Source organism: Orycteropus afer, unplaced genomic scaffold (assembly GCF_000298275.1).
Source record: "Orycteropus afer afer isolate SDZICR_OR568_19922 unplaced genomic scaffold, OryAfe1.0 scaffold00339, whole genome shotgun sequence".
Classification (NCBI taxonomy): Eukaryota; Metazoa; Chordata; class Mammalia; order Tubulidentata; family Orycteropodidae; genus Orycteropus; species Orycteropus afer.
The window spans coordinates 282,554-298,476 of record NW_006921926.1 but is presented as its reverse complement, the minus strand read 5'-3'; the positions used below and the strand labels follow the sequence as shown (position 1 = coordinate 298,476).

The 15,923-nt window shown below is 38.3% G+C and overlaps 1 protein-coding gene across 1 annotated transcript in view; it reads left to right on the top strand.

Moving 5' to 3' along the window:
• PTPRR (protein tyrosine phosphatase receptor type R) overlaps positions 1-15,923 on the top strand; it is a 355,260-nt gene that overhangs the window by 184,580 nt on the left and 154,757 nt on the right. Inside the window, 2 exon segments of the mRNA XM_042782488.1 lie at positions 9,607-9,720; positions 15,074-15,229. Coding sequence (XP_042638422.1) covers positions 9,607-9,720; positions 15,074-15,229 — 270 coding nt within the window.

Here is a 15,923-nt window from a genome sequence, read left to right as displayed (position 1 = left end):
CATTTCCTTTTTGACAACTTTCAATTTTCCTAGATTCATACTTCGTACAGGTAACAGCCCAGCTTATAGACTGAGACAGACTAGGAAGAAGGAAGAGGCTGTCCACTTCTCAAAGAATTGGCCAGGGAAAATCTTATGAATAGCAAAGAAACACTGTTTGGTATACGCTATAGGTACTCATGCTAAAATCAAGGCTAACTCCACCCATTACCATTGAATGGATTCCAATTCATAGCAACACTACAAGAGGGAGTAGAACTGCCTATAGCGTTTCCAAGGCTGTAAATCTTTATGGAAGTAGACTGTCTCTTCTTTCTCCTATGGAGTGACTAGTCAGTTTGAACCTCTAACCTTTTGGTTAGCAGCCAAATGCTTTAACCATTATGCTACCATAACAATAAAAGTTTTTAGAGCCCTTTTATTTATTTATTTGTTTGTTTGTTGCTTGCTTTAGTGCCTGACTTTGTGAACTGGTGGTGTAGTGATTAAGGCATTTGGCCGCTAATGGTCAGTGGTTCAAACCTACCAACCACTCCATAGGAGGAAGTTGAAGCAATCTGCTTCCATAAAGATTTATAGCCTTGGAAACCCAACGGGGGTTACTATGAGTCAGAATCAACTCAATGGCAGTGAGTTTGGTTTTTGGTTTGACTTTGTGGTACCATATGTTGATGTTTGAGGAAACCAATAAATAGCATTCTTCTCGTCTCTGGCTGAGTTCTAAATCAACTGAGAGAGAAAAAGGAAGCAGTTCAATGAAGATCAAAATATCAATACAGCTGTCAGAGTTGTGATTTTGGATCATGACAATGATATCCTTCAATGGCTGACTTACCCACAGAGCTAGCTACAGGCAACACTGGTTAACCATGGCCCTCCCCTGCAGGGATAGAGCCATTACACCTTATTTGTTGCTGTTAACCAAAACAAAACAAAACAAAAAAACTCACTGCCATCGAGTCAATTCTGACTTATAGCAACCTGCATTGGGTTTCCAAGGTTGAAAATATTTTTGGAAGTAGATTGCCTCATCTTCCTTTCACAGAGCAGCTGGTGGGTTTGAACCACCAACCTTCTGGTTAGCAGCCAAATGCCTTATCCACCACGTCACCAGATGCCAGTGAGCCAATTTTTGAGTCATAATGACCTCATGTGACAGTACAACGGCCCAGATGTTTTCTAGGCTCTAGTCTTTACAGGAGGAGATTGCTAGGTTGTCCTGTGGAGCTGCTGGCTAAGTTCAACTGCCAATATTTTGGTTAGCAGCCCAGTACATAACTATTACACTACCAGGATTCCTCTGTAGTTTACTTACCACATGGCAAAGAGAAGACCTGGATAAATGCTTTTTACAGGCATGCAGACCCTGAAAGGAAAGTACACATACCCAGTATCTTATTCCGAATGCATCAATTCAGGAAGTCACTTCCCCTTCCCTGGGGAGATGAGAAAGGGGAAGAATCCAAGAGTATTGCTCTTTTGGAGCTGCCCCCACATAGAAGGAAACATCAGGAGTGGGGGGGTTCAGTGTTTCCTCCTGGTATCATGGTAGAGGAAAGTTAGAGAAATGTGACAGCTATAGCATTATTTTTAAATGGATAAATATTTGTATGATATATATGGGTAGTGCTTACGGCATTTAACTGCTAACCAGAAGGCTGGTGGTTCAAATCCACCAGCCACTCTTTGGAAGGAAGACTGAACAACCTACTTCTATAGAGATACCACCTCAGAAACCCAAGGAGGGGTTGCTATGGGTCAAAATGGACTAGACAGCAGTACGTTTGTTTTTTTGGTTATATAATATATACCTATATGCCAATATACAGGAGCTCTGGTAGCATAGTGCCTAAGGCACTTGACTGCTCACCAGAAGGCTGCTGGTTCAAACCCACCAGCTACTCCTCGGAAGGAAGGTGGGGCAATCTACTTCCGTAGTGATACTGCCTCGGAAACCCAAGGAGGGGTCGCTATGAGTCGGGGCCGACTCGACGGCAAATAACAACAACAATATCAAATATGCCAATATATGTAATAGCATAAACTATCAGAAAAAAAAGTAATACTAAAAATACCATAACCTTATCTCAGAGTAATGAGATTAATAACTACAGATAATATTTATTTCTTTCTAAAACTCCTTGTATTTTCTATATCTTCTATCATGAGCATATTTAATTTTATAGCTAGAAAAATAAATTTTAAAACTCTCAAATTAATTACATGAAATAGATGCTAACACTGGTTAAGTTTTAACTCAATTCATAATCAATAGAGCACATAACTCAGAATGCATTTAGATTTAACCTGTTGGAAGTGGGCATCAACTAAAGTGTACACTTGAGAAATTTTGAATTGCACATGTGTCATATATATATCAAACCAAATTCACTGCCATGGAGTTGATAAGACTCCCAGCAACCCCTCCTTGGGTTTCCAAGGCGGTATCTCTATGGAAGTAGATTGCCCAATCTTCCTTCTGAGGAGTGGCTGGTGGGTTTAAATTGCCAGTGTTCTGGTTAGCAGTCAAAATGCCGTAGGCACTACATCACCGGAGCTTATATTTTATATATATACAGAGTTCCCATATATATATTTAGTCACAATAATTTTTAAAAGTCGATAAGATAACTTCAGATTTTTTCCCCCCTCCTAAAGGGTATAGTGGGAGCTCTGGTAGCATAGTGGCTAAGACACTTGCCTGCTAACCAGATGGCTGGCGGTTCAAACCCACCAGCCACTCCTGGGAAGGAAGGTTGGACAATCTACTTCTGTAGTAATACCACCTCAGAAACCCAAGGAGGGGTCACTATGAGTCGGGTCCAACTCGACAGCAGTGTATGTGTGTGCATGCGTGCCCGGTGTGTAGTCGTCAAAGTATCAGAGAGGTATTGTTTACAAATAAAATATAAATTATGTTAAATCGAAGACACATGGATAATATAGAAATGCATAATTGATGTCCCTGAAGATGAGACAAGAATATTTACAAGAAAAATCGTTTAAGCATATTAAAGAGAAAAAAAAAAAAAAAAAAACACCTCACTGCCCTGGAGTGGGATCTGACTCATAACAACCCCTCCTTGGGTTTTCAAGGCAGTATCACTACAGAAGTAGATCGCCCAATCCTTGAGGAGTGGCTGGTGGGTTTGAACCACCAGCTTTCTGGTTAACAGTCAAATAGCCTTAGGCACTATGCTATCAGAGCTCCCATCAACCATATAGTAGGTGATATTTCTCAAACAAAGATTCTGAAATCTGTAGAAGAAAAAGGCCACATTCATTATTATGGTCCAGGAACTATTAACCCAAGGAATTGTCCTGGTGAAATTTTTTAATTTTAAAGATAAATTAAGAATCCTATGAGGTTCTAGGGAGAGAAAGCAAATTATCTACAAGATAGGCCAGCCTCAGACCAGGGAATTTTTCACAGCAACTTTCAACGCCAGAAGGCATTTGAATATAACAGCAGAATTCAAAGACAAAAATTAAAGATTGAATCAGGAATTTCATATCCAGCCAAACCATAATTTATTGCCATTGTTTATAGTTAAAGACACTATAAATACATTGTCATACATATGAAGCCTCAGAAAATATAACACTCATGGGCCCTGCTGGAAAGAAGCTATCTGATATATCTGAGAATGAAACCCAGCTAAGTAAGTTGTTAGCTGTGCTTGAGTTGGCCCCAGATTCATGGAGATTCCATTTGCAACAGAACAAAACATAGTTTCAGATGGAACCATTGTGACTCATAGGGTTTTGTGGGCTGATTTTCAGAAATAGATCACCAGGCCTTTCTTCCTAGTTCATTGTAATCTAGAAATTCCACTGAAAGTTGTTCAGCATCATAGCCTCCACTGACAGACAAATGCTCACTGAGCATGAAGTACATTGACTGGGAACCAAACCCAGGACTCCCTCACATGGAAGGTGATAATTTCAGCAACGGAACACCAGTGTCCCAGAAATATTATATAGTACATCCCAGGTACATTAATAAATGAAAAAATCAATTTGTGGAAAATATGTATAGTTCCATCCTATTTGTATTTAATAGTAATGGTGTGTCATATGTATATATTAATTTTATGTATTTGCATAGGAAACATTTGGAAGGATACACAAGAAATGGTTAGCAGTTCGAACTGCTTAGGAGAGAACAAGTATACTTTCACTTTTCACCATATAACTTTCTATATATTAATTTTTGGGGTCAATAAACATGAAATTTCTGTGATATAAATTTTGAAAATAAGTATTACCACTGGAGAATTGAAAGATGCAAGCAAAGAAGGGAGGAGATATCAGGGAAGGCTGGGGAATGAGCTTTGACCTGAGTCTCCAAGGATGAGGAGAACCTAGTCAGCAATCCACACATGCCCTGACACAGAATGTGAAAGGGCATGGCACATGGAATAAGCCTCAGGTATAGCTGGTGCATAATGTCTGTAGTGGAGAAGGGTAAGAGGTGAGGCTGGAAGAACAGGGCAATTGTAATGAACCAAAGAGTTACGACCATTCATTAGAAAATGAGAGGTCCTCAAAGTATTTTAAGCAGAAAAGCAACTTGATTAGATTAGCATTTTGTAAAGATCGCTATGGTGTCCCATTAAGATTCTATTCAAGTAGTACTGGTAGTCAGGAATAGTGGTATGAATAAGATGGGAGAAATATAGCTAAAGAGAAGATGGGTTCAATGTTAGAGATATTTAGAAGGTAGAAAACACAGGGCTTGCTTGTTAATTGGATTATCACACTGGTGATGTGGAGGATAAGAAAGAGGAAGTCAAGATGACCTCCAAATATGGTATTTCCTTGCATTACATGAAATATAAAATAAAAGCAAATTTGATTGTGGATGGGCAGAGGGAGAAAGATAAATTCAGTTTTGGTAATACTGAGTTTGAAGTATGATTAGAACATTCAGGTAAAGAGAAGCAATATGGAAATAATAAAAATCAATAATAGTGTGAAAGTAGCAGCAAAGGATAAATGCAGAGTTCTCAAGAAGGGACTGAGTGAGAATCTAAAATGTCTCCTACAGTTCAGTGTTTTATACTTAGTGTGGAAAAAAAAAAAAAAAACTCATGGCAAACGAGTCGAATCCGACTCATAGTGACCCCTTCTTGCGTTTCCGAGGCGATATCACTACAGAAGTAGATTGCCCAATCTTCCTTGGAAGAATGATTGGGCAATCTACTTTCATAGTGATACTACCTCAGAAACCCAAGGAGGGGGTCACAAAGATATAGACAATGAACGGAAGTCACTTGCCAATGCAACAATCCAAACTGTGGCCAAATAGAGGAGGGTCCTTAGTCAAGAATGGCATTAGAGATGACAATTTTTCATCATTTCAGGTAGCAATGAGTATAAATTAATGTTAGAAAGATCAGGCCTTGGTCCTTAAGGAAGCGAGTTCCTTTTGTGGCTGCTGGGAATTGAGGCAATTCTTCTCTCAGGGGTTTTGAGAACATCTCTTTAGGAAAAGACATAGCCATTTGGCCTCTCTCCCCCTAATGGGGCCTGGTGGATGTGGTCCTCGCTCTTACAGGGGATAGTTAGGTGACCAAACTGCCTAATAACATTGGGAGGGAGCCAGCATTTAGAACCCTGTCCCTCTCCTATAAAAAAAAATTTAACCATTCATTAAGAATAAAAAGATAAATAAAAGCCAGTCTAATATGTAACAATTCAAATATAGTACTTGCTCTAAATTCAAATGTGAATTTTAACCAATTCCCCTGTCCTGATTTATATCTAAAGCCAGTAGGCTTACTTTAGTGGACAGTCTGATGATCAAAAAGAGTTATTACAGAGGGGCATTTCCTTGGGAAGGGAGTTTAGACTCTGTGCTAAGGGGAAAAAGATCCTAGATTCAAATTTGTTCAATAGATACCATTTTATTCAAAGACAATCATCCAGGATGAGGGAAACCATCAGCATGTACACAGTACAGAAAACCAAATGGACTCTGCTGACTCACTGTCATGGGCCTAATTATATATGATAGAAAATAAAGGGGCTCATCACAAAATCATGATTGGTGGCAGATCAATTCATCACTATCATAGGAGGGACTACAGAAGCTGGGAAAGAACCATGATTGGGATATGTACATAATTAAAGATTAAAAAGGATTAAAGGATTAATTCTGGGGTGGACCATCTAGCTACGTGGTGGTCTGGATATGACTTAGGGTTGAGTCATAGCCACATGGTGGTTACAAGACTCTACCAAGACCCCAATCTTTATTTTAAATTAGATAATATGTGGCTATTTTCAGTAAATCATTAAGGATACATCCAGGCAAGTTTCCTAGTTCTTTATGTGAGTGTTATCAACTTTCAACCACACTCTTCCTGAGAGCAAATCGCCCTTCCCTAGTTTTGCCCCAGACTTTCCAAGCATAACCAACCACATTGCTGATTTAATGATCAGAACTCAAATGATGTCTGAATTTACATCAAGGCTCCGAATGGAATTAGGGCTCCCACTGTAGACTGCAGCTTTCCATAAACCAAATACTTCACAATTTAAGCTCTAATACAACCCTAAATAAAAGGAATGAATTCAGGAAACTCTTAACAACACAGATATCTCCAACAAAATGTAAATACAGATGAGTTTGAAATCTTTGAACGTTTGAATATGTTTGTATGTTTGTAATATCCACAAAAATACTCAATTGTTCTTATATAGTAACTATTTGCATTATTGACTGCTAATCAGAAGGCTGGCAGTTCAAACCCACCAACCACTCCTCGGAAGGAAAGTTGGGCAATCTTCTTCCCTAGTGATACCTAAGGAGGGGTCACTATGAGTCAGGTCTGACTCAAGGGCACATAACAACATCAACAACATGAAGTGGCTTAGCATTTGCACTTGGAAAGAACATTTGAATGTCTTTGAAAATAAAAACTTAAATCATTTGTATGTTAAGTGATAAAAATGACCAAATGTGTTTAGAATTCAGACTAAAATAAATCTTGCACAGTTGTATAGTTTACAACAGAGACACTGTTCTTGCCCTGGAACTTCATATTCTCTCTTAGTTATGACTCAACATAAAAGGATGAGGAGAAGCTGTGTGTTTCTAGCTTCTTTCCAGAAGGAGAGGTAGCTATATTCGCTAACTGTAGGTAGTCCTGTATTTTCATTTTGTCTGAAATGAAATTCTCATTTTGTCTGAGAATCCTTCTTTTTCTCAAATTGTGCTGATATATAATGAATGCCTGGCATATGTCAGTCCTCTACGTATATATCTGTTTGTACTATATGTTAGCATCACTATTTTATGTGGAACAGTCAGTAATATGTGCTTGAATTGTAAAATCAATCTAAGCTTTTGAAAGGCCAGCAGAGAACTGAGACAAATTATTGACGTTTTTGTTACGATAACCAGATGATTTCAGTGTAAATTAACTGATCACTTCAATTTGTTTCTTCACTTTATTAGTTAGATAGGCTAAATTTCCATTTCAAAGGCACTGCTTTTCCCTTTTTTTTTTTTTTTTGGTAAATTGCCTTCTTGAGTGATTTTTAATCTTGAGTTCTCATTTCATTTCCCATTTACCATTTCAATCTGAGGAAGTAAGACTTTAATACTGTTTCCACAGTTACAAGCCTCAAGTTAATCATGGCCCTGGGAATTGAGTTCTCAAGTGTGTACACAACCCTCTTGACTCTCAGTTCCCAGCATGGAGGGCTGGCTCCAAATCCTACCCTGGGGATCAGGGGCACTGCCTGCCTGCTTACCCTGCCTGACAAACACTGCTGATGAGCTAGAAGTCAATGGTTCCTCATCAGTGTATTATAGAACCGAGGAACCCATCCTTGGCCTTGTAAAGGAGGAGGACTAGACATAGTCTCTATTACAGTATCCCATATCTAAAGCATCTGAAGGCTCAAAAAGCTAAATACCAACTACTAGATGAAAGAAAGCCTCACTGTCTCTCAGAGTCACCAAGTAGACTTTTTTTCTAATCTCCTGGGTTTGCAGGTGGATACATAAACCATGCTTAAAAATATAATGTTGTTTTTCTCATTGATGCACTTCCAAACTCTATTCATTCTTCCTAATTGAACTCAAGTCTTACTTTCTGCTTTAAATTGTGTTGTTATATATGGGAACATTATTTAGATTATAGAACAGGGCAGAGAATGATATAGCAAACAATTGTGTCCCATTAGATGACTTTTATTAAAAAAAAAAAAAAAAAAAAAAGCACTACTGATAGTGTTGATGTAGCTACTGCACATATTCCTAACATAATGTTCTTTTCTCCCTTTCCAGAAGCAAGTCATATACTAATCTTTGGCTGTTTGACAGAATTTTCTAAGGTTCTGCCCTTTTCTGGCTCTCAATGTTTTGTAGAGCTCAGTTTCAGCTCCTTAACATGATCAAGCTCAATAGCTCTTAACTTAAGGTGTATAAGTCTGGAACTTCAGCTTCATCTGCCATCTTTAATAGAAACCATTATACCTCTTTTGACTTTCCAAACTCCCTCTGATTCCTATAGCCTCAAGTATTTGAACCAGTCACTTATTTTATGCCAGTTTATAATGTCTTTATGTTTAGAGAATACAGTATTTCCTAAGAAGACTATAAATTCCCAAAGCAGTATCATTTGCATTTTAGAGCAAACTGTGAGAAGGTCCTCTCAGAGTTCCTACTCTGTAGATTGCACTTGTAAGCAAATTTTCATCAGAATATATAAAAGTAGGGCTTGCTTTCTAGAATAGATGTATCACAGCCATCCATTAGTTATGGATTACCTACTGTAGTCAAGTTAGTGAATTAAGCGTTCTAAGAATATAAGACATACATAAAGATTTGATTTCTTTATCTTGTAAATTACCTACCTCAAGATGATGCATTTTTGAAAATACATAGTAAACTGAGCCATGGTTTAAAGATAGTAGTAGTACTCATGGCTTAAATTAAGGCTTTATCATTGATATCACAATTTAGCTTCTATTTTAGGAATTCCTTTTTTTTTTTAACATTTAATTGCCTGTTATTTCTCCAAAGCAAGCCCGCCAACTGAGTGTTTGCCCAAACAGTTGAGTAAGAATTATTTACCTTGAATCATCAGTACCATTGGCTTCTTTACCAGAGATTGAAGATTCATTACTGTACCTCGTTATTTTGCCTTGCACTGGAAGTGGGTCAGTGTATAGAGAAACTGTCCAATCTGGTCTAATGGGACTTACATAGTGTGTTTCTCTCTGTGACTGTGTATAAACACAAACTGAAGATGTCTTTCAGCTGGATTACTGAAACACACTTGGACAAAGATCCCATTCTGCCATTAGGACTTGAACTAAAGCAAAATACATCAACACACATTTGAGTCATTTGTGTTACTGATTATAACTAGGCAAACTACATTATTGTGCAATGTACTATCTTTTTAGCTAATACCGTTTAAATTTTCACATAAAATTTCCCTATAATTTTATCTCCATCAAAATGCTGTAAAGCACTATGAATGTGAGTCACAGGAATTATTGTGGCCAGTTCCCAATTAGGAACTGAATTAGCCAAACCAAAGATTTAATATAATATGGATTTCTTTTTCTTCTTTATTTTTCCAGACACTTCAAATGGATGTAAACAAGTTGAATATAACCTTGCTTCGAATATTCCGCCAAGGAGTGGCTACAGCCTTAGGACTCTTACCTCAGCAAGTGCACATCAATCGCCTCCTTGTAAGATGCCTCAATTTCACATTCTAGAGTACAAACTTAGTTTACTACTATTTAAAGGCTCATGCTGTAGTTCTAGGACAAATCTAGTCCACCTCCTGCTTTTGTAAATAAAATTTTTTTTACAGTACACTTTCACTTACATATTGTCTATGGCTGCTTTCATGTTACAGTGGGAGAGTTAAGTACCATATAGTCACACAAAAACATACAAATTATATGTTTTTTTTTTTTCTAACTGCACAACCTGCCTCTGCTTAGTTTCCTATGCACATTATAAGCAAAAATACAGTAGTTAAAACAGGCTATCTGAGCTGTGAAGCCTAAGTATTTACAGTCTGTCTCTTTACAGAAAAAGTTTGTCAACCCTATTGTAGTTGAAGGCTAGCTACTTTGGTAGGTGTAATCACTGCCACCAGCAGTTACAGGTGAGCCCATCATGGTGGCCTGTGGGTGTCAGAGTAGAACTTTGCTCTATAGGGCTTACAATGGCTGATTTTTGGCAGTAGATCACCAGGCCTTTTTTCCAAGGTGCCTCTGGGTGGACAAGAACCACCAACATTATAGTTGACAGTTGAGTGTGTTAATGATTTGCTCTTCCCAGGACTCTATCTAGTCCCAAATATTCCCAAAATATTCTCCATTACAATAAAAACTGTTAGTTAAGGTACAAATTTTAGACAGCATCTACTTAAGTGCCTTCAAGTATATTAGTAGGATGAAGAATACTGAATGCACAAGATGGGGGATTTTGAATAAAGAAAGATCTAAACCAAAACCCAGAGAAGACTTGGATCTAACGTTAAAAAAATAGAAAAACAGAAAGAAATTCACTGCCCTCGGGTCAGATCCAACACATAGCGACCCCTCCTTGGGTTTCTGAGGCAGTATCACTATGGAGTAGATCACCTAATCTTCCTTCTGAGGAGTGGCTGGTGGGTATGAACCGCCAGCCTTCTGGTTAGCACTCAGATGCCTTTGGTACTATGCTCAGTGATCTAAGGTGGAGATGAGGTAAACTCAAAGGATCTTTTGTACAGGGGTCACTCTAGACCTATCTATCAATTTCCCCAGCCCGTTGTTTCCCCCATTCCTCAGTATCTGGGGCCCTTGATGTCATCCAACTATACCTACCTGGACTTGAAGGTGGATGTGAGCACAGGCACAAAAAAGCAAACTCACATCAGCTGGTTTTATCTCTGTAAAAAGCTACTCACCTAAGGAAAAAGGACTTTGGAATCATCTTACATTTTTTTATTTTTCTTTCTTAATTTCTGCTGCAACAGGAACCTAAGCAAGTGCTATTCTTTCTGCCTTGAATAGCTGTACTCCTGCTTGGGACCTGCTTTCTGCTTCATCCAATGTCCACATTCCCAGCTATAAAGGAAAAATTTGATTTTTGTTTTGTTTGGGGTCTTTGTTTCTTTCATTTTTCTGTTGGAGTTGTGAGTTGTTCATTCCTCGTATAAACTTTTATTCTGTAAGTCAGCTATTTTCTAGGACCAAATAAGCTTGGCATAGTGCCGAAGGCATTTGACTGCTAACCAGAAGGCTGGTGGCTCAAACCCACCAGCCATTCCTCAGAAGGAAGATTGGGTGATCTATCTCCATAGTGACACCACCTTGCAAACCCAACGAGGGGTGGCTGTGAGTGTCAATCAACTTGGCCTCAGTGTGTTTGGTTTGGTTTTTGGTGTAGAAGAGGACGTGTTCACTGGCCAAGTTTTTCAGAAGTAGATTACCAGATTCTTCTTCTTGGTCTGTCTTAGTCTGGAAGCTCCACTGAAACCTGTCCACCAGAGGTGATCCTACTGGTACCTGAAATACTGGTGGCATAGCTTTTAGCATCACAGTAAGCCACCACAGTATGACAAACAGACACAAGTGATGTTTTCTATGGCCTCGTATGCATGCAAAAGCTGGGCAATGAAAAAGGATGACCAAAGAAAAATTGATGCCTTTGATTTATGGTGTTGGTGAAGAATATTGACTTTACCATGGACTGCCAGAAGAATAAACAACTCTATCTTGGAAGAAGTATACAGGCAGAATGCTCCTTAGAAGTAAGAATGGCCAGACTTTGTCTTAAGGACTTTGGACATGTTATCAGAAGGGACCGGTCTTTGGAGAAGAACATCATGCTTGGTAGAAAGTCAACAAAAAAGAAAACCCCCAAAGAGATGGATTGACACGGTGGCTGCAACGGTGGGCTTACACATAGCAACATTGTGAGGATGGTGCAGGACTGACAACATTCTGTTGGACGTAAAGTTGCTGTGAGTGGTAACTGACTCAACAGCACCTAATAACAACATAAAAGAGGAAAGAAGCACTAGTGGCACAATAGTTAATTGCTGGACTCCTAACCAAAAGGTTGGCAGTTCAAACCCACCAGCTACTCCACAGGAGAAAAGATCTGAGAGTTTGCTCCCATAAAGATTACAGCGTAGGAAACCCTGTGGAGCAGATCTACTCTGTCATATAGAGTGTGCTCTACCTATCATATAGGGTTCCTATGAGTTGCAATCAACTTGAAGGCACCCAACACCAACACGGAAGAGGAAATACAGCATCCCTAATATCCTGAAAGAGTGAAGTACGTTATTTATACCCAGGGCGTGCCTTACTCAAGTGAGAAGATTTAGACATCATAGGTACCTCTGATCTAGATCTAAATTTTATATATATACATAGATACCTTATACCTTTTGTAGATATAGATCTAATTAGCATGTGAATTAGCATAATAGCTTTTGCAGGGATAAAATAAAATTTCCCACTCCCAGCAAGTGACTTGCATATTCTCAGGGAATACTAGTAGCATTGGATTCCTGTTTGTTTCTAAAAATAGTCATTATAATCAATATAGTTGCAAAGATATGTAGGCAGCAGAACAGTGATTAGAAGCATGTGCTTTGAACATAGACAGACATGACCAAGTCCATTTCCAATTTGGCTATGTCCCATCTGTGTGACTTTGAGCAAACTACTTACATTTATTTCTTCATTTGTAAAATGGAAATAACAAGAATATCTATCTTATGAGGTTATGAAATGATACATGGATTTAAGGTGGTTCAAACCCACCAGCCACTCCTCAGAAGGAAGATGGGGCAATCTACTTCCTTAGTGATACTGCCTTGGAAACCCAGGGAGGGGTCACTACAAGTCAAAATTGACTCAATGGCAGTGAGTTAGGTTGATAGTGCACCAGGCTCTACCCCTACTATTACCATTCTTAGGTCATAAACTATTTAAATTGTTATAAACAAGTTTCACATCAGTACTATGCTGTATCATCATCTCTTGTCTCCTGCCAATATGAAAACCTTTGTTCTGGAATACTCATAGTACATTTATACTCCATTTTATACATAGATGCTGAAGTTCTGACAAAATGTATTAAAAGAAAATTTTCAAGCATGAGAGAACTTCATGTCAGAAGGGAAAGACTAACTACAATTTATTTCTATAAGTGCATTGTCTGAGTGGTAAAAGAGAAAATATCAATGACTTTTTTTCCTAGTGTATGTGTGTGTGTGTGTGTGTGATATCAATTATTTATGATTAAAAAAATAATCCTGTCTCCATTTCAGCTAATGAGGTAAAAGTAATAGAAAAGTATCAATGCTATCATTATGCAACATATTTTCTCTCCCAAAGGATAGATATTAAAAGTTTGACATATTTGAAATGAAGAATATAGACTCAAAATCAAGGAAGGATAGCACAATGGCACACAAAATAACAGATATTACCTTTAAGATTCGTGCTCTACTGACAAGTGACAAGGTTGTAGTCACTTCTTGGCCACAGCTAGCTACCCAGAGGGAGCAAGTACTTGGACCCGTGGGCTCAGGACCATAGTCGCAGGGTACATCAAGCTCAACTGGCATAACATAATACACAAAACATTGTTCCACATTCCTACTTTGGCGAGTAGCAACTGGGATCTTAAGAGCTTGCCAAGCAGCCTTCTAGATGCAATGATGGGTCTCTCTTCATCCAGAGCAAAGAAGAATGAAGAAAACCAAAGATTCATGGAAACAATTAGTCCACGCTACTGGTACACCACGTGATCCTCAGCCTATATGACTATGGGACCAGAAGAACTAGATGGTGCTGGCTACCACTGTCAACCATTTGGAGGGGGATCTATATAGGAGATCCTCGATAGAGTGGGAGAACAATGTGGAATGAAACTCAAAATCATTTGAAAAAAAAAAAAAAAGACCAGGTTTGCTGGTCTGATAAAGCCTGATGGAACCACTGAGATTATGGTCCCTAGCTGACCTTCAGGTCTGGAATTAAACCTACTCCTGTGGCTTCCAGCCAAACAAAAGACAGGCATATGAGGTGAACATTTGCACTAGGTAGATACACTCCTTGGAGAAAACAATTATGGGAGAATAGAAGGGCTGTGTTTGCACAGGGAGATAGCTCATGGGGCAGGGGTGTATGACGTGAAGGACACAGGGAAGAAGTAACTATGGTGAGGAAGTGGGAGGGGAGCTAGCAACTGGGTAAATTGTGGTAAATTGTAGTCAATGTCATGAGACAAAGTGTATGTGAACTGCTGTATGGAAAGTGAATTTTCCCTGTAAACTTTCACCCAAATCACAATTTAAAAAAAAAAAAAGATTGGTGCTCTACTAAAACATCATCAATATGAGAGGCAAAGGTCAACATGTACTCTAAAGCAAAGAAGGGGGCAGGGAAACTATAGGACTGGAAATGGAACAACCAGAACACAATTAAAGAGAATGTTGAAACATCATGAAAATGTAATTTATGTTGCTGAGAAATTTATGTTGAAATTATCAAATGGAAACTTAACATGCTGTATAAACTTTCACCAAAAACACAACAAAATATTATTAGAAATAAATCAACCAAAGACGAGACCATTAAGCACAGCCATCACCATCTTCCCTAGCTAGTCCAGCCTTCATATTAATACAGATTGTAAGAAATCATCCAGCATGTGGCAGAGAATGTTGATGTCTAATAATTGTACCATTACATCAGATTTTGTTTTATGTATTGATTTTAAATGCTTCTCTAAACATTTATTCCAGGAACATGTAATATTTCAAAAAAATATATTTCAAATATTATAAAATGGAGTGGAAAACAAGCATACAAAGAAATACAAAATTATAAATCTTGAGGAGGCAACTAATTGGAAGAAGGTTTTGTACTGGTAACGTTAAGTGTACCAGAGAATAGCTAATAAACATGATCTCCAAGATGTATTTTAGAATTCCAAGATTCTGACTTCCTTTAATGTTTCTAGAGGATAGAAAAGTTGTTTAAAATGTATCTATAACATATACAAATGATCCACTTTCACTAGGAGAAGAAGAACAGTATTGAAATATTTGTGTCTCCAGTAAACCGAAAGACAGGAATTTCTGACGCTCTGCCATCTGAGGACGCACTACGTTCCCTCAATATCAATGTTTTGCATCAAAGTTTATCTCAGTTTGGAATTACAGAAATCTCCCCTGAGGTATGTTGTTGCATGGAATACTTCATTTAAAAATCTTTGCAGTTACCATATGGGAAGCTAACTCAAGAGGGCCTTGAGATTGAAATTGCTTGTTGTAATGTTATTTGATAATACAGATCTCCATAAGGGCCACAGGTCTTTGATCTGTACATTGTATTGTTTATCCCTTAAGGAAATTTCTTCTCACATCACTTTTTGACATTTTCTTCTCCAAATCTTTATGGTCTTACCATCTCTTGATGTATCCAGTAAATTGTCTAGAAGGAAGACCATTTAAGTACATTTGTTGATTGGTTACTTGAAACTGTGGGGAAAAAAAAATCCACTTTCAAATCTTTCTTCCTGAACAGTTGCCTTCATTTTCAAAATAGTCATCAATATTCATCTCTATCCCCAACCTAAGGAGCCCTGATAGCACTTGGCTGCTAATTGAAGTTTGAAGGTTTGAACCTAACCAGTGGCTCCACAGGAGAAAGACTTCGTGATCTGCTCCTGTTAAGAGTAAACCAAACCCATTGCACCTAGAAAACCACAAGAGGCTGTTCTACTCTGCCGCACGATGTTGCTATGAGTCAAAAAGTGGCTTGATAGCACCCAACAACCACAATAACATCCACAACCTTGGCACTCATTGCAATTGTGATTTTTTTTTTTTTTTTTTTTTAGCAGAAGACGGCATACGAGATGTCGAGCA